The following is a 25,257-nucleotide window of genomic DNA, read 5'->3' as shown; positions in this document are numbered from 1 at the left end:
AAATAAATAATGGCACAAATAAATAATGGGCAGAAATAAATAATGGGCAGAAATAATGGTACAATGGCACAAATAAATAATGGCAGAAATAATGGTGCAATGGCACAAATAATGGCACAAACTGGCACAAATAATGGCAGAAATAATGGCATAAATAAATAATGGCACAAATAAATAATGGCACAAATAAATAATGGCACAAATAATGGCAGAAATAAATAATGGCAGAAATAAATAATGGGCAGAAATAATGGTACAATGGCACAAATAAATAATGGCAGAAATAATGGTACAATGGCACAAATAATGGCACAAACTGGCACAAATAATGGCAGAAATAATGGCACAAGTTATGGCACAAATAATGGTACAAATAACGGCACAAATAAATAATGGCACAAAACAATGGCACAAATAATGGTGCAAATAAATAATGGCAGAAATAATGGCACAAACTGGCACAAATAATAGCAGAAATAATGGCACAAATAAATAATGGCACAAAACAATGGCACAAATAATGGTGCAAATAAATAATGGCAGAAATAATGGCACAAGCTGGCACAAATAATGGCACAAATAATGGCAGAAATAATGGCACAAATAAATAATGGCACAAGGTATGGCACAAATAATGGTACAAATAGTGGCACAAACAAATAAGGGCACAAACAATGGCAGAAATAATGGCACAAGTAAATAATGGCAGAAATAATGGCACAAACTGGCACAAATAATGGCACAAATAATGGCAGAAATAATGGCACAAATAAATAATGGCACAAACAATGGCAGAAATAATGGCACAAGTAAATAATGGCAGAAATAATGGCAGAAATATTGGCACAAACAATGGCACAAATAAATAATGGCACCAATAATGGCACAAATAAATAATGGCACAAATAAATAATGACACCAATAATGGCACAAATAATGGCACAAACAATGGCACAAATAATAGCACAAGTAATGGCAAAAATAATGGCACAAATTATGGCACAAATAAATAATGGCACAAACAATGGCACAAACAATGGCACAAATAAGGGCACAAATAAGTAATGGCACAAATAATGGCACAAATAGTGGCACAAACACTGGCACAAATAATGGCACAAATAAATAATGGCACAAATAATAACACAAATAATGGCACAAATAAATAATGACACAAATAATCACACAAGTCATGGCACAATAATGGGGCTTTATCCAGCTCCGTATCCAGAGCTGTGCTTTGGTCACCGCTCCAACTGACCAAACAGTTAACAGTGCCTGTGCTCTCTGCTGCTAGCTCAGATATGCTGCATTTCCACTCTTTGGTCAAAGTAAACTTTACTAAATATGGAATCACGAGAAATTGAGATACCATCAACACCATGGGCGCTCAGACATCAACAGAAAGATTATTTTGCATTTTTTTCCAACGTGTTCTCCTGCTGTTGCAGGCTGAATTCAGATTGGGGTGTAAAGGCAGGACAGTGCCTTTTCCATCATCAGGAATTCTGCTTTATCCTGGGAATTCAGCAGAGCTCAATGTTCATCCCTGAGGTTTGATTCCTTTGGAATTTCCTTCCTGTGCCGGGGGCTGGATTCACCTGAGGGGCAGCTCCAGCACATTGGGGGATGATAATAACAATAAAACCAGTAACAAAATAAGAATAGTAATAGTAATAATAATAATTAAATAAAATAAAAATTAAAAATAAAAATAAAAAATAAAAAAAATAAAATTAAAAATAATAAAAACCAGGAAGTCTGCTGCTTCAAGTGCTACCTTGGTGGGTGCTGGGTGAATCACAAGGATAACGTCCTGCTTGTTTGGCTGGGAGTTAATACATTACATTAATTAATGTAAATGTAATTATATTATATTAATACAAGTTAAAATATGTGGCTTGTGAAGGGAAGGTGGCTGCCTGCTGATGTGATTTCCCAGAATGGCTCATTTGGACCCTTTGGTGCAAGGGTTAAATTCAGCTCAGGATTTGTGCCCCTTCTTCAATTCCCTCCCAACCCCATTCCTGCACATCCTTCAGACATCCAGGAGCCAAGGTCGAGGTCAGCGTGGTGTGCTCAGAAAGGAAAAGACAAATTTCACCCTAAGCCTTCTTTAAATGCTTTCTAAGAAATAAATATGTCTGTGTGTGCTCTGAGTCTGCTCTGGAAGGGGAACACCATTATTTTGGCCAGGGAAAAAAATAAAAATTCCATCTCGTGTGAAAACCTCCATGATCTTACCCAAATCCAGCAGGAATAACCCTGGCTTGTCGTGTCTTATCCCATTTCCATTGTGGGGAGCTGAATTTGGGCATGGCGTCTTTCCCCCTCTAAATTAAAACCACTGAGGATTTGGAGGCCTTTTTTTTTTTTTTTTTTTTTTTTTTTAATTTTTTGTGTGTAATTAGAAGCCCCTGAGGTTATGAATTTTTGACTGCATGCATCCAGGTTGAGGTAGTAGGTTGTATAGTTTAGAATTACACCAAGGGAGATAACTGTACAACCTCCTAGCTTTCCTTGGGTCTTGCACACGCCGGCGCGAGGAGCGACCAAAAATCCTCAGCACTCTTTGCTCTGGACACCTGGAACAGGAAAAGAGCAGGTAAGACCAGCTGGAAAACCTTTTGAAATCTCTAGAATTATCAAAATGTTGATTTCATAAGCGTTGGTTTTTTGTTTTTTTTTATTTTTTCCTACTTGTTGGTGCTGTTTTATTGAGTTTGTAGCAAATCCAGTGATGTTTGTCTTCCTTCATTAGCCCTCGAGCAGCGTGGTGTTAACATTCCCAAAAAAGCACCATGGCAGCCTCTCAGTGCTCCTGCCTGCACGGTCAGCAAGCAGAAGTCTCCAAAGGTAAAAATATCCTGAATTTTTTTCCCTCCTTTCCGTTAGACTTTGATTGGCTCAGTTAATTCTACACCGGGAGTTAAACGAGGATGGTGATTCCAGATAAAGCCTTGGAGACTTTATCTAGATCTTTGTTCCAGATAAAGCCTTGGAGGTTTTATCCAGATATTTATTCCAGATAAAGCCTTGGAGGTTTTATCCAGATTTTTATTCCAGATAAAGTCTTGGAGGTTTTATCCAGATTTTTATTCCAGATAAAGTCTTGGAGGTTTTATTTTTATTCCAGGTAAAGCCTTGGAGGTTTTATCCAGATTTTTATACCAGATAAAGTCTTGGAGGTTTTATCTTTATTCCAGATAAAGCCTTGGAGGTTTTATCCAGATATTTATTCCAGGTAAAGCCTTGGAGGTTTTATCCAGATTTTTATTCCAGATAAAGTCTTGGAGGTTTTATCTTTATTCCAGATAAAGCCTTGGAGGTTTTATCTAAATATTTATTCCAGGTAAAGCCTTGGAGGTTTTAGCCAGATTTTTATTCCAGATAAAGTCTTGGAGGTTTTATCCAGATTTTTATTCCAGAGAAAGTCTTGGAGGTCTTATCTTTATTCCAGATAAAGCCTTGGAGGTTTTATCCCAATTTTTTTTCTAGATAAAGCCTTGGAGACTTTATCTAGATCTTTATTCCAGATAAAGCCTTGGAGGTTTTATCCAGATCTTTATTCCAGATAAAGCCTTGGAGGTTTTATCCAGATCTTTGTTCCAGATAAAGCCTTGGAGTTTTTATCCAGATATTTATTCCAGGTAAAGCCTTGGAGGTTTTATCTTTATTCCAGATAAAGCCTTGGAGGTTTTATCCCAATTTTTATTCCAGATAAAGCCTTGGAGGTTTTATCCCAATTTTTATTCTAGATAAAGCCTTGGAGACTTTATCCAGATCTTTATTCCAGATAAATCCTTGGAGGTTTTATCCAGATTTTTATTCCAGATAAAGCCTTGGAGGTTTTATCTTTATTCCAGATAAAGCCTTGGAGGTTTTATCCCAATTTTTATTCTAGATAAAGCCTTGGAGTCTTTATCTAGATCTTTATTCCACATAAATCCTTGGAGGTTTTATCCAGATCTTTATTTCAGATAAAGCCTTGGAGGTTTTATCAAGATATTTGTTCCAGATAAAGCCTTGGAGGTTTTATTTTTATTCCAGGTAAAGCCTTGGAGGTTTTATCCCAATTTTTATTCTAGATAAAGCCTTGCAGACTTTATCTAGATCTTTGTTCCAGGTAAAGCCTTGGAGGTTTTATCCAGATTTTTATTCCAGGTAAAGCCTTGGAGGTTTTATCCAGATTTTTATACCAGATAAAGCCTTGGAGGTTTTATTTTTATTCCAGATAAAGCCTTGGAGACTTTATCTAGATCTTTATTCCAGATAAAGCCTTGGAGGTTTTATCCAGATATTTATTCCAGGTAAAGCCTTGGAGGTTTTATCCAGATTTTTATTCCAGATAAAGCCTTGGAGGTTTTATCTTTATTCCAGATAAAGCCTTGGAGGTTTTATCCCAATTTTTATTCTAGATAAAGCCTTGGAGACTTTATCTAGATCTTTATTCCACATAAATCCTTGGAGGTTTTATCCAGATCTTTATTTCAGATAAAGCCTTGGAGGTTTTATCAAGATATTTGTTCCAGGTAAAGCCTTGGAGGGTTTTGGTGAAAGTACCTAAATCAGGAGAGCTGTTCCTTGGGAATATCCAATGGGGAATACTCTCAGCTGAAATTTTTAGGGATTTTTAGGGGGTTTTGTACATTAAATTTGGGTTTAATTAAGATTTAATTAAGGTTTGCTTCTCCCTCCCAGCAGTTTGGGTGGAGGAGATGGAGAACACCCCAAATGTTGTGGAGAAGCTGTGGGACCAAAACCCCACATTTCTGATGGCTTTACCGGTTTAAATGCAGGGATTTGGGAGCATCCAATTTACCCAACTGCTCCTGAAATCCTTGTCTTTATTTGCCTGAATATTGGAGACCTGAAAAACCCTTGAAACTCCCCAAAAGTTGGCAGAGAAAAGTGAACATTTTGGTGCTGGCAGCACTCAGGGTTCAGCTCCTCTGGGGCCTGGGTGAAGGTGGTGGCCACAACCCTTGGTCAGGGCCCAGGACCTGAACTTAAATCTTTTCACTCTCTAGATGAGTAATCCTGGCAAGGTTTTCTGATTTCCCAGAATTTAGAGGCTCTGTCTCTTCCTAAGCTTGTTCAGTTGGTGAAGAAAAATAAAGAGCAGGCACTGGGTTAATTCCATCGGGTTAATCGGAAAGTGTGAACACCGTAATGACATTTCAAGGTATCTAAATAACCCAGAAAATTGTTTTTTTTTTTTTTTTTCTGGTAAAATGACCCTTAAAAACTTAAATATCTGCAAATCCCTGTTTGCTGAATGCAAAGAGAAGCTGTGAGGGTAACTCAGGGCTCGCTTATGAGTTATTCCAAGTGTGGATTAATGGGATTTTTATCCCATTTTGCTTTCAGAGAGGTCACAGGTACCCCTGGCGTGGTTTACAGCTCTCAGGACAAGGAGAGGATGTGGGATAACACAAGGCTGCTCTGTGTTTCAGAGCCAGGCCCCAAACACACGCAGGTAGCTCCAAAATGAGGAATCTTCCTGGCACCTCCCAGGCACTGCCTTATTTCCCCCCCCATAAATCTTTCTGCAGATGGAAGTGCAAATTTTCAGCTGCATTGATTCCCTTCCAGCTCAGAGGGGTTTTTTTCCATGAGGGTTTTTAATCTGTTTGGGACTTCTTTAGGAGCAGTTTTGTGAATAATCCCAAATAAGAACATGCTCCTTTTTTGGGTTTTTTTGGTTTTTTTTTTTTTTTTTTTTTTTTTTGGTGATTTTTAACCTGTTTGGAACTTCTTTAGTTCCAGACAACTTCTTTGTGAAACCCGAATAACAACAGGCTCTTATTTTTTTGGGATTTTTTTTTGTGATTCTTTAACCTGTTTGGGACTTGTTTAGTTCCAGACAACTTCTTTGTGAAACCCAAATAAGAACAGGCTCTTATTTTTTTGAGATTTTTTTTTTGGGATTCTTTAACCTGTTTGGGACTTCTTTAGGAGCAGTGTTGGGGATAATCCCAAATAAGAACAGGCTCTTATTTTTTCTTTTTTTTTTCCTGTGGTTTTTTAACCTGTTTGGGATTTCTTTAGGAGCAGTTTTGTGAATAATCCCAAATATGAACAGGATCTGCTTTTTTGATTTTTTTGTTTGTTTTTTAACTTGTTTGGGACTTCTCTAGTAGCAATATTTATTATTTATGAATAATCCCAAATAAGAACATGCTCTTCTTTTTTGGGTGGTTTTTCATGTTTTTTTAACCTGTTTGGAATTTCTTTAGGAGCAGTTTTGTGAATAATCCCAAATAAGAACATGCTCTTCTTTTCTTGGGGTTTTTTCATGTTTTTTATCCTGTTTGGGACTTCTTAGGAGCAGTTTTGTGAATAATCCCAAATAGGAACAGGGTCTTCTTTTTTTGGGTTTTTTAACTTATTTGGGATTTCTTTAGGAGCAGCTTTATGAATAATCCCAAGTAGGAGCAGGATCTTATTTTTTCTTTTTTTTCCTGTGGTTTTTTAACCTGTTTGGGACTTCTTTAGGAGCAGTTTTGTGAATAATCACAGGCTCTTCTTTTTCTTTTTCTTTTTCTTTTTTTTTTTTCTTTCTTTTTTGGTTTTTTTTTTAACTTGTTTGTGACTCTTTAGGAGCAGCTTTATGAATAATCCCAAATAAGGACAGGCTTTTCTTTCTGGGGGCTTTTTTTGTGGTTTTCTAACCTGTTTGGGACTTCTTTAGGAGCAGCTTTGTGAATAATCCCAAATAGGAACAGGCTCTTATTTTTTGGGTTTTTTTTTTAACCTGTTTAGGACTTCTTTTGGAGCAGCATTATGAATAATCCCAAATAAGAACAGGCTTTTCTTCTTTTCTTATTTTTTTGGTGGTAACATTTCAGCTTCACTCCTCACACTCCAAACTTCAGGAGGTTCAAAACTGATGATTATTTACAACAATCCCCTCAAACCCAGCTCCATGCTAAATCCGTGAGACGTCAAATGAAAAGAGCCATCCCGCTCCAAACCCCAGAATTCAAAAGGGAGAATGGCCAGTGGTGAGCATAATTCAATGTGCATATTTTCCCTGCGAACAAAGCAGCATTCCAGCTCTCCCCCTGATGAGAGGAATGTATTGTCAATTAATTAGACTCCCATCATATGTCCTCGGATGCCCTTCCATCATATGCCTTCCATATGTCCCCGTGTCATATGCCTCCCATATGCCCCCCGTGTAATTAAGCTCCCATCATATGGCTTCCATCATGTGCCATTTAAGGAGATTTCCAGGAGAACGTGGCACTGTTACAGTCCTGGACCTTTTGCAACGAGGAAAGGAACAACTCAGGGGCTGTGAATGAGGAGAGGAGGAAGGAAAAAAGGAAGGTGGCTCGCCCTGAGAGCTGCCTTGAATTGCTGGGTTTGTTTCTCCCAGCTCGAGCACAAAAATGTCCTGTTTTCCTTGGGTTCCAGGCCCAGTTTTTATTCAGTTTTTATTCAGTTTGGCCTCTGGATAGCCAGGGAGATAGGCACTGTTTTTCAGGGAATGTTTCCACTGGAATGTGAAATGGAAAAGAAACAATCCAGCTCGCAGCAAAGTGTTTGTGCTGAGATAGGGAAAGGGAAACTTTGGCCTTGTTTGGGGTCCCTGAGAGGGAAGTGAAGGACCAGGGATGGCCTGGGAGGGAATTCATGGAGAGGGGATGGCACAGCCTAATTCCATCCTTGGGAGGGAATTCATGGAGAGGGGATGGCACAGCCCAATTCCATCCCTCTGAGGGAATTCATGGAGAGGGGATGGCACAGCCCAATTCCATCCCTCTGAGGGAATTCATGGAGAGGGGATGGCACAGCCCAATTCCATCCTTGGGAGGGAATTCATGGAGAGGGGATGGCACAGCCCAATTCCATCCCTCTGAGGGAATTCATGGAGAGGAATTGGCACAGCCCAATTCCATCCTTGGGAGGGAATTCATGGAGAGGGGATGGCACAGCCCAATTCCATCCCTCTGAGGGAATTCATGGAGAGGGGATGGCACAGCCCAATTCCATCCCTCTGAGGGAATTCATGGAGAGGGGATGGCACAGCCCACTGGAACTCATGGGAGGGAATTCATGGAGAGGGGATGGCACAGCCCAATTCCATCCCTCTGAGGGAATTCATGGAGAGGGGATGGCACAGCCCAATTCCATCCCTGGGAGGGAATTCATGGAGAGGGGATGGCACAGCCCAATTCCATCCCTCTGAGGGAATTCATGGAGAGGGGATGGCACAGCCCAATTCCATCCTTGGGAAGGAATTCATGGAGAGGGGATGGCACAGCCCAATTCCATCCTTGGGAGGGAATTCATGGAGAGGGGATGGCACAGCCCAATTCCATCCCTCTGAGGGAATTCATGGAGAGGGAATGGCACAGCCCAATTCCATCCCTCTGAGGGAATTCATGGAGAGGGAATGGCACAGCCCAATTCCATCCCTCTGAGGGAATTCATGGAGAGGGAATGGCACAGCCCAATTCCATCCCTCTGAGGGAATTCATGGAGAGGGAATGGCACAGCCCAATTCCATCCTTGGGAGGGAATTCATGGAGAGGGGATGGCACAGCCCAATTCCATCCTTGGGAGGGAATTCATGGAGAGGGGATGGCACAGCCCACTGGAACTCATGGGAGGGAATTCATGGACAGGAGAAGTTCCACTTCCATTCTTGGGATGGAATTCATGGAGAGGAGAACTTCCACTTCCATACCTCTGAGGGAATTAATGGACAGGGGATGGCACAGCCCACTGGAATTCATGGGAGGGAATTCATGGAGAGGAGAACTTCTACTTCCATTCCTGGGAGGGAATTCTTGGAGAGGGGATGGCACATCCCAATTCCATCCCTCTGAGGGAATTAATGGAGAGAAGAACTTCCACTTCCATTCTTGGGGTGGAATTCATGGAGATGAGAACTTCCACTTCCACCCCTGGGAGGGAATTAATGGAGAGGAGAATTTCCACTTCCACTTCCATACCTCTGAGGGAATTCATGGAAAGGAGAACTTCCACTTCCATTCCCAGGGAAGGAATTCATGGAGAGGGGATGGCACATCCCACTTCCATCCCTGGGAGGGAATTAATGGAGAGGAGAATTTCCATTTCCACTTCCATCCCTCTGAGAGAATTCATGGAGAGGAGAACTTCCACTTCCATTCTCTGGGAGGGAATTCATGGAGAGGAGAACTTCCACTTCCATCCATGGGAGGGAATTTATGGAGAGGAGAACTTCCATTTCCACTTCCACTTCCATCCTTGGGAGGGAATTCATGGAGAGGAGAATTTCCACTTCCATCCCTGGGAGGGAATTTATGGAGAGGAGAATTTCCACTTCCATCCCTGGGAGGGAATTAATGGAGAGGAGAACTTCCACTTCCATTCCCAGGGAAGGAATTCATGGAGAGGGGATGGCACATCCCACTTCCATCCCTGGGAGGGAATTTATGGAGAGGAGAACTTCCATTTCCACTTCCATACCTCTGAGGGAATTCATGGAGAGGAGATCTTCCATTTCCACTTCCACTTCCATCCCTCTGAGAGAATTCATGGAGAGGAGAATTTCCACTTCCATTCTCTGGGAGGGAATTCATGGCACACCCCACTTCCATCCCTGCTCTCCCTCATGGACCACGGGTATGAAGGGCACTGAATTTTCCCTGTCATGAGGAGCCCTTGGGGGATAATGCCCAAGGAAATGTGAGATGGATTCCAAATTTACTGGGATTTATTAGGGATAAAGAGCAAAAATAGGCACTGATGCTTGCATGTGTAATGAAGGAAATTGCAAATATCGAAGGAATTATGGATTGGTGTCCAGTGAAACGACAGCTCGTGTGTCTCGTGTACAATTGTGCCTTCCTTCTTCCAAACAACTTCTGAGACTTTTTTAATCCCAAACCTACTCTAAACCTGACCAAAGTGCAATGATTTCCAAGGGTGCTCTGCTCCAACTTTGCAGGAATTGCAGTAATCCCAAACACGCACCCAGGAATCCCAGCCCTGCATCCCAAAATCCCAACCACGCACCCCAAAATCCATCCATGCACCCCAAAATCCCATCCATGCACCCCTAAGTCCCATCCATGCACCCCTAAGTCCCATCCATGCACCCCAAAATCCCAACCACACACCCCAGAATCCATCCATGCACCCCAAAATCCCGGCCACACACCCCAAAATCTATCCATACATCCCAAAATCCCAACCACACACCCCAAAATCTATCCATGCCTCCCAAAATCCCATCCATGTATCCCAAAATCCCATCCATGCACCCCTAAGTCCCATCCATGCACCCCAAAATCCCAACCATGCACCCCAAAATCCCAGCCACACACCCCAAAATCTATCTATGCATCCCAAAATCCCATCCATGTATCCCAAAATCCATCCATGCATCCCAAAATCCCAACCATGCACCCCAAAATCCCAGCCACACACTCAGAAATCCCAAGCACACTCCCAGCAATCCCAACCAGACACCCCTAAATCCCATCCATGCACCTCAAAATCCCAGCCACACACCCCAAAATCTATCCATGCCTCCCAAAATCCCATCCATGTATCCCAAAATCCCAACCACACACGCCTGAATCCCATCCATGCACCCCAAAATCCCATCCACACGCCCAGCAATCCCAGCCATGCACCCAGAAGTCAGGAAGGATGTTGAAAGAACAAAGAGAAAGTAAAATAATAATTTGTGGTCTCAGTTAGAAAATTCGGAGTATTTTGTAAAATATCCCATTTTACCTGGACTGAATGGCAACAGTTCAAACTGCCACAGGCTGGGAACAATTCTATCCCTAAAAACTTTCTATTCCAGCTGTGGAGCATGGCAAAACCCAACATCTGGATGTGCTCTGCCTAGACTGAGTCAGTATTGACCCCAAAATCATCCTGTATTTGCTGTGCAGGCATTCTGCACTGTTTGCAATACAGGTGCACTCCTGAGGGACCGGTGACAGCTCCTGCTCTGGCTCAATCTTTAATTTTCAACTCAATCCTCATTTAAATCACACACAGCAAACCCAACTGAAAGCTTCAGGTCATTAGGGAAATGATTTGGGGAATATTTTTGTGGTCTTGCACCGTCATTAGTCTGCCACAGCTGTAAAGTGCATTTTAAGGGAAGCTTTTAAGCCTCTTGTAGAGCACCACTGAAATTATCTGCCCAGAATTGCCACTCAAGTGTTGCATTCTGAAATATTTCATTCTCCTGGCTTGCTGGGCAGCGAGAAAATCCTCCCAGTAGCGCTCGTGTTTTGCTGCTCTGTTCTCACATGGCTCCGATGCCTGTGGAAAGTGCAGAAAGAAATTGATATTATGGAAAAATTGAAAATGCATGGTAAGAAATTGAAATTATTTCTTCTGTCTTATCAGCAGTGGCTCCTCCCTGCCATCACCTCCAAAAATTAAAATAAAATAGTTCAAAAATAATATAGTTCAAAAATAATATAGTTCAAAAATGCTGCTCCTCACGCTCTTGGGAATGCCAGGAGAGGGAAGTTCTCTCTCTGTATTCATGTGTTGCAGTTTAAAACTATAGAATACTATTAGAAATTATAAATAAAGATTAAAATAAAGATTAAAATAAAGAAATGAAGGAATAAAATTAAAATAATAAAAAATAAGAATAAAAATATTATAGCTCAGAAATGCTGCTCCTCACAACTTTGGGAATGCCAGGAGAGGGAAGTTCTTTTTCTGTGTTCATGTGTTGGAGTTTAAAACTATAGAATTTTATATTAAAATTGCAGATAAATTGAAATATTTAAATAAATTAATTTATTAAAATGATAAATAAAAATTAAGTAAATTATAGTTCAAAAATGCTGCTCCTCACGCTCTTGGGAATGCCAGGAGAGGGAAGTTCTTTTTCTGTGTTCATGTGTTGGAGTTTAAAACTATAGAATTCTATTAAAAATTATAAATAGATTAAAATATTGAAATAAATAAAATTAAAATAATAAAAAATAAATAATAAATAAATTATAGCTCAGAAATGCTGCTCCTCACATCTATGGGAATGCCAGTAGAGGGAAGTTCTATCTCTGTATTCAGGTGTTGCAGTTTAAAACTATATAATTCTATTAAAAATTATAAATAGATTAAAATAAAGAAATGAAGGAATAAAATTAAAATAATAAAAAATAAGAATTAAAAAAATCATAGCTCCGAAATGCTGCTCCTCACAACTTTGGGAATGCCAGGAGAGGGAAGTTCTTTTTCTGTGTTCATGTGTTGGAGTTTAAAAGTATAGAATTTTATATTAAAATTGCAGATAAATTGAAATATTTAAATAAATTAATTTATTAAAATAATAAATAAAAATTAAGTAAATTATAGTTCAGAAATGCTGCTCCTCACAACTTTGGGAATGCCAGGAGAGGGAAGTTCTCTCTCTGTGTTCATGTGTTGGAGTTTAAAACTATAGAATTCTATTAAAAATTATAAATAGATTAAAATATTGAAATAAATAAAATTAAAATAATAAAAAATAAATAATAAATAAATTATAGCTCTGAAATGCTGCTCCTCACATCTATGGGAATGCCAGGAGAGGGAAGTTCTCTCTCTGTGTACGTGTGTTGGAGTGCACAGAATTTTATAAAAAATTAGAAATAAATAAAATAACATAATAAATCAATTAATTAAAATATCTGAATAAATACAATTATTTATATAAAATTTTTATCCATAAGGGACACAGATGTCCTTTCAGTGAGGTGGGGACATTGATTGCAATTCCCAGTGAAGGGATGAGCTGGTGTGGAGCAGCTCAATATTTGGAAATGAAAAACCAGGCAGAGATGGGAATGCACTTCTCCCTCTTTTAACCAACTTTTCCCTCTTCATAGCTTGAGGATTTAGGTGTGAAACCAAGTTCAGCATTTCTGAATTTTTGGGATAAGTTCAGGCTTCACTTAGGGACAAACTCACAATTGTGGTGTTGGACTTGCAGGGTTTCAGCAAACTGGAACAAAAAAAGAAATCTCATGTCTGGAAATTTCCCATAGCAGAAAAAAAAATCCAAAATATTTGGGGATGCATCCCTCCTTCATTTTAATTTGCTCTTTAAATAACACAAAACTCCTGGCTGCCCTGACTGCTGGGGCTCCAGGCAGTCCCACTTGCACATATTTAGATTTATACATTAAAATATAAAATGTGTTCTCCCCAGGCAAATCATCTGTGCATGCTATAGGGTGGAATCAGCCTCTTTGTGCAATGTCATGGCCCTGTTTCCTGGGGAAATAAGTTCAAGAATCAGGTTTCTGGGGCAGACATGGAAAGAAATTGAAATTATTTCTTCTGTCTTATCAGCAGTGGCTCCTCCCTCCCATCACCTCCACTCCAGACTCTTTTTAAAAATCATTGAATTATTGACCAGACTTAGCTGCTTGTTTTTCTTATATTCGGTATATTTATAACTCAAACCATGAATTTTAGTTTTTATGAATATTTCAGGCCTCTTTTCTTGTATAAAATGGGAGTGGATAAACCCCTGCTCGACACTGAAGGGAAATTTTGGGGTCCAAAGGCACTGAGATGGCACAGGAGCTGCTCCACCAAATCTGAGAGGACAAAAAGCGGCTGAAAAGGTGCCAGAGATAAATCTGAGATGGAGGCACTGAACCATTCCCATCAGAAAGGAAAAAACCCAAGGATGCTCTGAGGAAAAGGAAGGATGAGGAGGGAGTTTGGGAATCTCTCAGTTTCACAAAGTGACTGAAATGAAACAGTGACAAATTCAAACTGTTTTATAAAGCCATTCTTTTTCCACCAGTATTTAATTAAAAAGGGAAAAAAAAAGGAACCTAATTGCTTTTAGAAGTTAATGGGAACTTTGCAATTCTAGAACTGATTGGATACTTGTGTTTTTAATAACCATACACAGAATTATGGGCGCCCATTGTAACGACTTGGGAAATGAGCTTGGACTCCATAAGGTTTGGGATGAAAAGCAGCAGCTCAAGAGCAGGGAAAATCCAGAGGGAAGGGCAGATTTGGGCTGTGCAAAGCTGCTGATTCTGGTCACTTTTGGGGGAAAATGTTGGGGAAGTCTGGAGTAGCCCAGTCCTTGGATGGCTCCTCCAAAGGATTGAGGATTTACCAGTGGGAAATAAAAATGGAGGGGGAAGTGGATGTGGATGGATCCTCCAAAGATTGAGCACAGAATTTCCCATTGGGAAATAAAAATGGAGGGGGAAATGGATGTGGATGGATCCTCCAAAGATTGAGCACAGAATTTACTACTAAGAAATAAAAATGGAGGGGGAAGTGGATGTGGATGGATCCTCCAAAGTACTGAGCACAGAATTTACTGCTAAGGAATAAAAATGGAGGGGGAAGTGGATGTGGATGGATCCTCCAAAGACTGAGCGCAGAATTTACTACTAAAAAATAAAAATGAAGGGGGAAGTGGATGTGGATGGATCCTCCAAAGGATTGAGCACAGAATTTCCAATAAAAGTGAAGGAGGAAATGGGCTGAACACAGAATTTCCCATTGGGAAATAAAAATGAAGGGGGAAATGGATGGAGATGGCTCCTCCAAAGGATTGAGCACAGAAATTCTTACTGGGAAGTAAAAGTGAAGGGGGAATGGGTGTGGATGGCTCCTGCAAAGGACTGAGCAGAGAATTTCCCATTGGGAAATAAAATTTAAGGGGGAAATGAACGTGGATGGCTCCTGCAAAGGATTGAGCACAGAAATTCCTACTAGAAAATAAAAATGAAGGGGGAAGTGGATGTGGATGGATCCTCCAAAGACTGAGCACAGAATTTACTACTAAGAAATAAAAATGGAGGGGGAAGTGGATGTGGATGGATCCTCCAAAGATTGAGCACAGAATTTCCAATAAAAGTGAAGGAGGAAATGGACATGGATGGTTCCTCCAAAGGGCTGAACACAGAATTTCCCATTGGGAAATAAAAATGAAGGGGGAAATGGATGGAGATGGCTCCTCCAAAGGATTGAGCACAGAAATTCTTACTGGGAAGTAAAAAACGAAAGGGAAAAGGGATGTGGATGGCTCCTGCATAGGATTGAGCACAGAAATTCCTACTAGAAAATAAAAGTGAAGGGGGAAGTGGATGTGGATGGCTCTTCCAAAGGATTGAGCACAGAAATTCCCACTGGAAAATAAAAATGAAGGGGGAATGGATGTTTGCCCTTCTCACAGGTCCTGCAGTGCTCATGGCAATTTCCAAATGTGTGGCCCTGAGTAATTCCTGTCCAGTGCAAATGAGAGCAGAGGAAGGGGAGCAGCACCCAGGGCCAGACAGAGCATCTTGGAGGGCTGGGTACAAACCCAGCTCACTCAGCCACAGATCTGTGCCCCGACATGGCCTGAGGCCTTTTCCTCCTCAGGAAATTAATTATCTGCAAGCCTGGCATTACCAGAAATGAATTATCTGTAAGTCTGGAACTACCAGAAATTAATTTTCTGCAAGCCTGCCACCACCAAAAATGAATTTCTTGTATGCCTGGCACCACCAAAAATGAATTATCTGTATGGTGGCACTCCCAAAAATGAATTATCTGTAAGCCTGGCAGTACCAGAAAAGAATTATCTGTGAGCCTGGCACTGCCAGAAATTAATTTCTTGTATGCCTGGCACTACCAAAAATGAATTATCCGTATGGTGGCACTACCAGAAATGAATTATCTTTATGGTGGAAATACCAGAAATTAATTATCTGTAAGCCTGGCAGTACCAGAAATGGATTTCCTGTGAGCCTGGCAATACCAGAAATGAATTATCTGCAAGCCTGGCACTGCCAGAAATGAATTATCTGTAAAGTGGCAGTACCAAAAATGAATTTCCTGTGAGTCTGGCACTGCCAGAAATGAATTATCTGTAAGCCTGGCAGTACCAAAAATGAATTTCCTGTGAGCCTGGCACTACTAAAAATTAATTATCTGCAAGCCTGGCACTGCCAGAAATGAATTATCTGTAAAGTGGCACTACCAAAAATGAATTTCCTGTGAGTCTGGCACTGCCAGAAATGAATTATCTGTAAGCCTGGCAGTAACAGAAATGAATTTCCTGTGAGCCTGGCACTACTAAAAATTAATTATCTGTAAGCCTGGCACTGCCAGAAATGAATTATCTGTAAAGTGGCACTACCAGAAATGAATTTCCTGTGAGTCTGGCACTGCCAGAAATGAATTATCTGTAAGCCTGGCACTATCAAAAATGAATTTCCTGTGAGCCTGGCACTACTAAAAATTAATTATCTGCAAGCCTGGCACTGCCAGAAATGAATTATCTGTAAAGTGGCACTACCAAAAATGAATTTCCTGTGAGTCTGGCACTGCCAGAAATGAATTATCTGTAAGTCTGGCACTACCAGAAGTCACACAAGTTTGTGAGGTCACTCCCAAGCCATCCTGGCTGCAGATTTGTGGGGCACAGCCCAGGCTGGTGTGAGATTTGGGGTCACCACAATAAAAAATAAATAAATATATATATATTTTTTTTTTACCACCCCTGGCCAGTAGAGGCAGCCCCTTTGTGCTCCTCAGCTTAAGGAGATTTAAGGAATCGCTGCAAGCAGCGGGTCAAACCCATTCTGGGATGAATGGCACTGGTGTGGCTTTAGTGAGGAGTTTGTTTTGGTTGTGTTTGAGGTGGCCTCTCATGTCCTGTGACAACAAACAGCAAACCAGCCTGGCAGGTGCCTCCCCTGCCCCTTGGAGCTGCATTCCCACCCACCAAGGATGGGGCTTGGAAAAAAAATGAGGAAGAGATGCGGAAACAGGAAGGAAATTGGAAGGGAAGAAGGGAAAAAAAGTAAATTGGAGGGAAGAAGGGAAACAGGAAGGAATTTGGAAGGGAAATTGGAAGCAATTTGGAAGGGAAGAAAGGAAAACAGGAAGAAATCTGGAAGGGAAAACAGGAAGGAAATTGGAAGGGAAGAAGGGAAAACAGAGGAAAATGGAAGGGAAGGGAAAACATGAAATTGGAAGGGAAGAAGGAAAAACAGGAAGGAATTTGGAAAGGAAAAGAGGAAGGAAATTGAAAGGGAAGAATGAAAAACGCAAAGGAAATTGGAAGAGGAGAAGGGAAACAGGAAGGAAATTGGAAGGGAAGAATGAAAAATGCAAAGGGAATTGGAAGAGGAGAAGGGAAACAGGAAGGAAATTGGAAGGGAAGAAGGGAAAACACAGAGGAAAATGGAAGGGAAAACATGAAATTGGAAGGGAAGGAGGAAAAACAGGAAGGAATTCGGAAAGGAAAAGAGGAAGGAAATTGGAAGGGAAGAATGAAAAACACAAAGGGAATTGGAAGGGGAGAGGGGAAACAGGAAGGAAATTAGAAGGGAAGAAGGAAAAAAAAGTAAATTGGAGGGAAGAATGGAAACGGGAAGGAAATTGGAAGGGAAATTGGAAGCAATTTGGAAGGGAAGAAAGGAAAACAGAAAGAAATCTGGAAGGGAAAACAGGAAGGAAATTGGAAGGGAAGAAGGGAAAACACAGAGGAAAATAAGGGAAGGGAAAACATGAAATTGGAAGGGAAGGAGGAAAAACAGGAAGGAATTTGGAAAGGAAAAGAGGAAGGAAATTGAAAGGGAAGAATGAAAAACACAAAGGGAATTGGAAGAGGAGAAGGGAAACAGGAAGGAAATTGGAAGGGAAGAAGGGAAAACACAGAGGAAAATGGAAGGGAAAACATGAAATTGGAAGGGAAGAAGGAAAAACAGGAAGGAATCCGGAAAGGAAAAGAGGAAGGAAATTGAAAGGGAAGAATGAAAAACGCAAAGGGAATTGGAAGAGGGGAGGGGAAACAGGGAGGAAATTGGAAGGGAAGAAGGGAAAACACAGAGGAAAATGGAAGGGAAGGGAAAACATGAAATTGGAAGGGAAGGAGGAAAAACAGGAAGGAATTTGGAAAGGAAAAGAGGAAGGAAATTGAAAGGGAAGAATGAAAAACACAAAGGGAATTGGAAGGGGAGAGGGGAAACAGGAAGGAAATTGGAAGGGAAGAAGGGAAAACACAGAGGAAAATGGAAGGGAAAACATGAAATTGGAAGGGAAGAAGGAAAAACAGGAAGGAATTCGGAAAGGAAAAGAGGAAGGAAATTGAAAGGGAAGAATGAAAAACACAAAGGAAATTGGAAGAGGAGAAGGGAAACAGGAAGGAAATTGGAAGGGAAGAAGGGAAAACACAGAGGAAAATGGAAGGGAAGGGAAAACATGAAATTGGAAGGGAAGGAGGAAAAACAGGAAGGAATTTGGAAAGGAAAAGAGGAAGGAAATTGGAAGGGAAGAATGAAAAACGCAAAGGGAATTGGAAGGGGAGAGGGGAAACAGGAAGGAAATTGGAAGGGAAGAAGGAAAAAAAGTAAATTGGAGGGAAGAATGGAAACGGGAAGGAATTTGGAAGGGAAATTGGAAGCAATTTGGAAGGGAAGAAAGGAAAACAGGAAGAAATCTGGAAGGGAAAACAGGAAGGAAATTGGAAGGGAAGAAGGGAAAACACAGAGGAAAATGGAAGGGAAGGGAAAACATGAAATTGGAAAGGAAGAAGGAAAAACACAAAGGGAATTGGAAAGGAAAAGAGGAAGGAAATTGAAAGGGAAGAATGAAAAACACAAAGGAAATTGGAAGAGGGGAGGGGAAACAGGAAGGAAATTGGAAGGGAAGAAGGAAAAAAAAGTAAATTGGAGGGAAGAATGGAAACGGGAAGGAATTTGGAAGGGAAATTGGAAGCAATTTGGAAGGGAAGAAAGGAAAACAGGAAGAAATCTGGAAGGGAAAACAGGAAGGAAATTGGAGGGGAAGAAGAAAGCACAAAGGAATTGGAAGGGAAGAAGGGAAACAGGAAGAAAACAGGAAGGGAAGAAGGAAAGCACAAAGGGAATTGGAAGAGAAGAAGGGGAAACATGAAATTGGAAGGGAGGAAGGGAAAGCAGGAAGGAATTTGGAAGGGAAGAAGGGAAAACAGGAAGGAATTTGGAAGGAAAAACAGGAAGGAAATGGGAAAGGAAGAAGGGAAAACAGGAAAGAAATTGGAAGGGAAGAAGAAAAAGGAAATTGGAAGGGAAGAAGGAAAAACACGAAGGAATTTGGAGGGGAAGAAGGGAAAGCAGGAAAGAAATTGGAAAGGAGGAAGGGAAAACACAAAGGAGATTGGAAGGAAAAACTGGAAGGAACTTGGAAGGGAAGAACAAAAAGGAAATTGGAAGGAAGAAGGAAAAACACGAAGGAATTTGGAGGGGAAGAAGGGATGGCAGGAGAGAAACTGGAGGGGAAGAAGGGAAAACAGGAAGGAAATTGGAAAGGAAGAAGGGAAACCACAAAGGAAGTTGTCAGGGAAGGCTCCAGTGCTCTCTGCTGCCAACCTACAGCTGATTTCAGAGAGTGCCCTTCCCTTCTGAAGTGGGAAAGGAACTGAATTTCCAAAAGCCCTGAGACACTTCAGTCACGTGCTTGCCTTCATTTGCATGTGAGAATAATTAGTGAATGAGGAGTTAACCAGGGGAGGTGTTAATGGCAAAACCACAATCAGTGTCCAGTGCATTCCACGTTGGTAGAGATGTAGTGAGGCTGCTGAACCAGGGCTGGCTGGAGGTCTTAGGACAGAAGTCACTGCTCAGAAATATAATATTTATTTTTATAAATTTATAAATAGCAATAAATTTATAATATTAAAAAAAAAAATTTATTTTATACAATATATTTTATACAAATTTTTTATACAATTATTTTATACAATATAATATTTATTTTTATAAATTTATAAATAGTAATGAATTTATAATATAAGAAAAATAAATTTTTTTATACAATATATTTTATACAAATTTTTATACAATTATTTTATACAATAAATTTATAAATATAAGAAAATATTGTTTATAATGTAAAATATTATTTATTATATTATATGGATTTTTATTATTTCTTAGCTCTCAGCAGCAGGGAACTCTCCATCCATACTCAAGTCTAGGGTAAAATGTTTAAGGGGTAAAATGTTTAATCCATAAATTAGTGCTGGGAATCAAGAAAAGTCTGGTTGACATCTGAAATCCCAAGGAGGTTTTATTCTCTGTAAGGAAAAAAAAAACCTCTCCAAATTATTCAAAGCCTTTTTCTCTGGGCCAGTGTTTGCTCTTGGTTAGGAGAGACTTTGTTCACTCAGGATTTTCCTCTTTAAGAGGAGCTGGTTTAAATGGCAAAAGAAATGTTTCCAGGTGCCATTCCTGTGGATTCTGCTCTGAATTTTGGGTTTGGAATCGATGTAATTTGGTCACTCCCTGCTCTGAATTTTGGGTTTGGAATCAATGTCTTTTGGTCACCTCCCTGCTCTGGATTTTGGGCATGGAATTGATGTAACTTGGTCCTTCCCTGGTCTGGATTTTGGGTATGGAATCAATGTAATTTGGTCACCTCCCTGGTCTGGATTTTGGGTACGGAATCGATGTAATTTGGTCACCTCCTTGCTCTGAATTTTAGGTTTGGAGTCGATGTAATTTGGTCCCTCCCTGTCCCTGTGTCAGCTCTTCAACAGCATTGCCTTCAGCCCCAGGATGATGAGCTCTGCTGGAAATTCACTTTTTTTTGTTTTCCTCTTACCCTGAAATCTCAATGGGTTCAGAATTCCCTCATAGTTTGGGTTGGAAAAGACCTTAAAAATCATTGAATTCCACACCTTCCACCATCCCAGGGTGCTCCAACCTGGCCTTGGACACTTCCAAGCACCCAGGGGCAGCCACAGCTCCTCCGGAAAATCCATTCCAGGGCCTCCCCATCCTCACAGCGAAGAATTTACTCCCAATATCCCATCTAATCCTGCCCTCTCTCAGACTGCAGCCATTTGTGGAATAACAGCAAGCACCAGAGCAATCTCTGCTTTGCCTGGCTGGCTGAGGGAGCTCCAAAAGCCCCAAACAGGACAGAACTCCCTTGGGAAGTTGCAGGGCTGCAGAGCAGCTCCCTGCCTGCCTCCTGCCACATTGCATCGCATCTGAGCACGGCTTCTTGCATTATATATTAGCAGGGATTTGTCCTCAGATACCCTCCTCTGGAGAAGACCATTTTTAAATCTTTAATAGGGCATTAGAGCAATTTGCCTGTGCTTTAGCTCTAAGTGGGCAAGGAGAGTGGTGACAAACGAGGCCGGGAGGCCCCTGAAATTCTTTGAATATTCCACGTTTTCCTGGAACTGCGAGGAAAATGCTGCCAGAGAGGTCTTGGCAGGTTTTCTAGGTGGCTGGCCAAGTCTGAAGCAAACGTGGATGGTTAACAGGCTAATGCAGCTCTGCCTCCAAGCTCAGACATATAGAACATATTTTTAAGCTTTTATTTAAGAAATCCCACCACATGGAGGAGCAAATGTGGTGCTGACATATCCTCCTGAAGGAAAACGGCAAGGGGAAAAGCAGTGTCATCTTGCCACCATGAAATAAAGGTTCCTTTGCCCTTGGTTTTCAGGGACTTGGGGCCGTCAGCTGAAGGAAATGAAACCCAGCGGCTTTCCCACGAGGGCCCCTTGTTAATCAGGAATGGCTTATGGAGCAATAGTTTGTGTCTGAGGGAAGAGGCAGAAGTTGTTCAAAGAATGGATTTCCGTTGCCGGATTGACTTTTTGTTGTTGCCATGCGAGTAATTAAACCTGGCAATTAGGCAGGAAAGTGATCAAACCATCACTTGGGAGCTGCTGCTGCCGCACTTGGCTCCACGTGGGGCCACCCATGAGGGTCAAGCAGTGACAGCGAGGGGTTGGTGCTGAATTATCCCAGGTAGGGGTGGATTTTGGAGGGATTTCTCCTGGAATTGGTGTTTCCTGTGGGAAACACGCCTTTGGGTTTCCTGGAGACACCAGGTGAATGAAAGTTGGTGTTTTAAACTTGTGTCTTGCTCGTGGGGCTTGTCTTGGTTTTTTTTTGGTGCACAGGCCCTACCTTTAGAGCGAAATCATTTATTTTTCTTTATCAAGCCCTTGGTGCGGGCCCAGGAGCTGTGCTGAGGACTCGCTGTGGGGTCTGGGATGAGTCACTTGTTTTCCTTTGGTTCTCCTCCCTGCCCGTAAAAGAGAGGTCCTTGTTCCTCCCGGGAAGGCAGGAGCTGATCCTGAGTGAGCTGTTCGGGGACACTCACGCTGGAATTGCAGGGATCACACCGGGGAGAATGTTCCTGATGGGCTGCCTGTGTGCTGACACCTTTTTCAGCTTTACACTGATGAGATTTACCGCCCAAAACCATTTTTGTGCGGCCGACTGGAGAACGTTATTACAGCACATTAAATAGCCCAAGTAACGTGATTTGTTGCGCAGTGAGTGAGCTGAAATTCAGATTTTTTTGAAGAAAACTCCCTGTTTTCTTGAAGAAAACTCCCTGTTTTCTTTTTATTCCTGGCACAGACCCCGAGCAGTGTCTGCTGGCCCTGACACTCATCCTGTCTGTCACATCCCTCTCCCCGTGTCCACAGCCACAGAAACACCATTTTCCTTTCCCTTTTGCTTCATCACCTTTAAATCCAATCATTTTATGCCTTTCTCGCCTTTATTATTTCAATTTTTCCCCATTATCCATGGTAGGGTGGAATTGGGGCTCAAGGAGAACCTGTTGGCAGAACTGAAGGGTGAGGGGAAAATCCAGCCACCACTTTTTAATTTTTAATGCAAAAATCTGTTGGTTTGGAGGGGAAAGGCGCAGGGTGAAAAGGATTTGGAGGTGGTGAAATGGGACTGGGATGGTTTTGAAGCACGCTGTGTCCTCTCTGTTCAATGGCAGGGGATCAGAGGAGGGTGACAAAAGCAATGTGGACACTGCAGCTCCGTCCAAGGGCTCCCAACCCTCCAGGGATGGGGTAAGTGTTGTCCTGATGGCTCTGTGTTTTTGCAGAATATTGATTTTATCCGTGATTTGGTGTGGAATTGGTGAGGCTCAAATTAGAAGCTTTTGGTTGGCAAGGTCACCGTTCTGGAAATGTCCAAATCACGACAACTTTGCCCAAGTTTTGCTTCCCACTCTGAATTTCACCTTTCCTCGCATCATTTCAATTCTTAATTTCTGTTACTGAATGTTTTCTACTCCCCTGAAGACATTTTATTAATTTGAAAACTATTCTCATGTAAGCTGAGCTGTGAGCGTTATTTTAAAGATATTTCCTAAATGATCTCTGCCTACTGTGCCCAGAGTGAAGTTATTGACTGCTCTCAAAAAGGCCTCAAGGTTTTTTATTTAATGCTGAACTCCCTGAAGCTTCCTCCCCTTCTCCTGTGTGTCTTCCCCTTTGAATTGCTAATTCCAATTGATCTGAGGGGGAAAAAAAAAAGGTAATAGTTTGTATTTACTTTATTTCTGCTACAACAGCACCTACCAAGGTCTCTCCTGCCTTTGATCCTGTGTCCATGATTAAATTCATTCTTCCTTTCTGTTTTCCAGCTTCTCTCTGAAAACTTTATTTCACTCCATTTCTGCAAGAATTTCCTGCAAACTATGTCCCTGAGAGGATTAGTGGAGGGGATACCAATTTTATTTATATTTATTTATAAATGCACTGCAGAGACTTGGCCCCTTTTAAAATATGAGAACAATTTTCAGGCCTCTCTCTGTTGTGGTTATTTCACTCAGAAAACAAAAAAAAACCCCAAACCCAACAAACCACAGAACAACAGAGAAATACGAGAAGTTGTGGAAACCCCTCAAACTTTCTCTGTTTAAATTTTGAATTCCTGGTGGTCACAGGGCCAGGTGATGCTGCCAGTTGTGGGATTTTTTGTGCAGTGCCTGGCCCAGAGCAGCAAGTTGAGATAAATGCAAAGGTGGGATCAAACCAAACAAAATGACACCTCTATAATTTTATTTTATTATTTTTTTTTATTTTATTATTTTATTATTATTTTTATTAGTATTATTTTATTTTTATTATTTTTATTTTATTATTTTTGCCAGGCCTTTACCATTTTGGAATCAGAGTCTTTGCAAAACAGGGTTGCTGGACTCCAGTAAATGAAGTGTCGGGATGTCGATGGTGATTCATAAAAGCAATCTCAAATATTAAGAAATTACATGTATATATATATATATATATATAATTTATATCTATATATATAAATTTTATATATATATAAATTATATATATATATACATACAGTAACTGATGTATTTCAAAATTTGCCAGATTTCAGGGTGAAACCTCAAATCTTAAGAAATTATATATATATTTATATTTATATATATATATATATAGTTTTATAGATATAATTTTAATATATATATTTATATATAAAATTTATATATATGCATATATATTTATATATTATATCTATATTTAATATTAAATATTTAATATCCCATTTCTCCCTTCTTAAATTTTAGCACAATCCTCCTGAACATGCAGCATTTTCCATGGGAGAAATGCAACATAAATACAGGCGGTGATGGATAATTGAAATTCATCAAATCTGATATTTTTTTTTCCCCACCTGGTGAAACCCCTGGGCATTTCTGCCCCTCCTCAAACCCAGAACACCCCATTTGTGCAGCTTTAAAGTGATTTTCCACCCTTCCCAACCACCCTGGTGGCTTTTTAGGCTGTCCCAGAGCAGGCACTTCCAGCGTTGCCTTTCCAAGGGGATTCCTCTCTCTTTTTTTGGATTTTGCACAAATTCAAGTTGTGCCTTCTGTTGCTTTGCCCTCCCTCCCTGCCCTTGCTTATCCCATCCATGAGTTTACCGATTTCTCATGGATCATTAGGTGGAAGTAACTATTCTTAAAACATCAGGATGGATACAATAATTAGGGATGTGCTTTTGTTAACACCGCCAGCCTCTACCCTCTTGTACAGTACCCTTGGGTACTAAATAATTACCCACTTTGTGTGGTTATCTAGCTCACTAATTACCCACAAAAATTGGGGTCAGGTGTTAACTGCTTGAAATAAGTATCCTCCAAAGGCTTGGCTAAAGTGCGTAGAGAAATTATGTGTTTGCTGCAAAACTTTGGGACAAAAAATCAAATATTTTTTTTCTTGGGAAGGGAGATAAGGAGACAATGGATGTGAAATGTTCTGAAATCTTGCAGGGGTGGTGAGGGGCTCTAAAGGGAGTGAAAGGATGGTTGGCAGACACAGCCACTAATCCAGAACACTTCTCCCAAAGATCAGATCCTTCAGGACCCAGGTTTGATTCTTCCCCTATCCAGGCTGATGCCAATCAGGATTATGCCCGTTTAAATAAGAAAATTTGTATCTGTGGATTCCCAAACCGAATTTGCTGCATAATCCCACCTCTTCCATCACCCAGACACTTC

General features: G+C 40.8%; 1 protein-coding gene across 7 annotated transcripts in view; it reads left to right on the top strand.

The window, feature by feature from the left end:
* Positions 1–23,119, top strand: part of LOC106630104 (uncharacterized) — a 178,040-nt gene extending 154,921 nt beyond the window's left edge. For 5 of the 7 annotated variants that reach the window (XR_012583881.1, XR_012583877.1, XR_012583880.1 and 2 more), the window contains 2 exons: positions 2,762–2,856; positions 6,852–23,119. Coding sequence is in view for 2 of the 7 variants with exons in the window: in XM_074559650.1 (XP_074415751.1) it covers positions 2,762–2,783 (22 nt within the window). In the remaining 5 variants the exon portion in view is untranslated. The remainder of the gene's footprint in view (positions 1–2,761; positions 2,857–6,851) is intronic. The other 2 variants (XM_074559650.1, XM_074559649.1) reach the window with 2 other exon arrangements.
* The last annotated feature ends 2,138 nt before the right edge of the window (positions 23,120–25,257 follow it).

The sequence above is a fragment of the Zonotrichia albicollis genome, chromosome 27 (genome assembly GCF_047830755.1).
Source record: "Zonotrichia albicollis isolate bZonAlb1 chromosome 27, bZonAlb1.hap1, whole genome shotgun sequence".
NCBI classification, from domain to species: domain Eukaryota; kingdom Metazoa; phylum Chordata; class Aves; order Passeriformes; family Passerellidae; genus Zonotrichia; species Zonotrichia albicollis.
The sequence above is the reverse complement of the archived record's forward strand: the minus strand, read 5'-3'. Positions and strand labels throughout refer to the sequence as shown.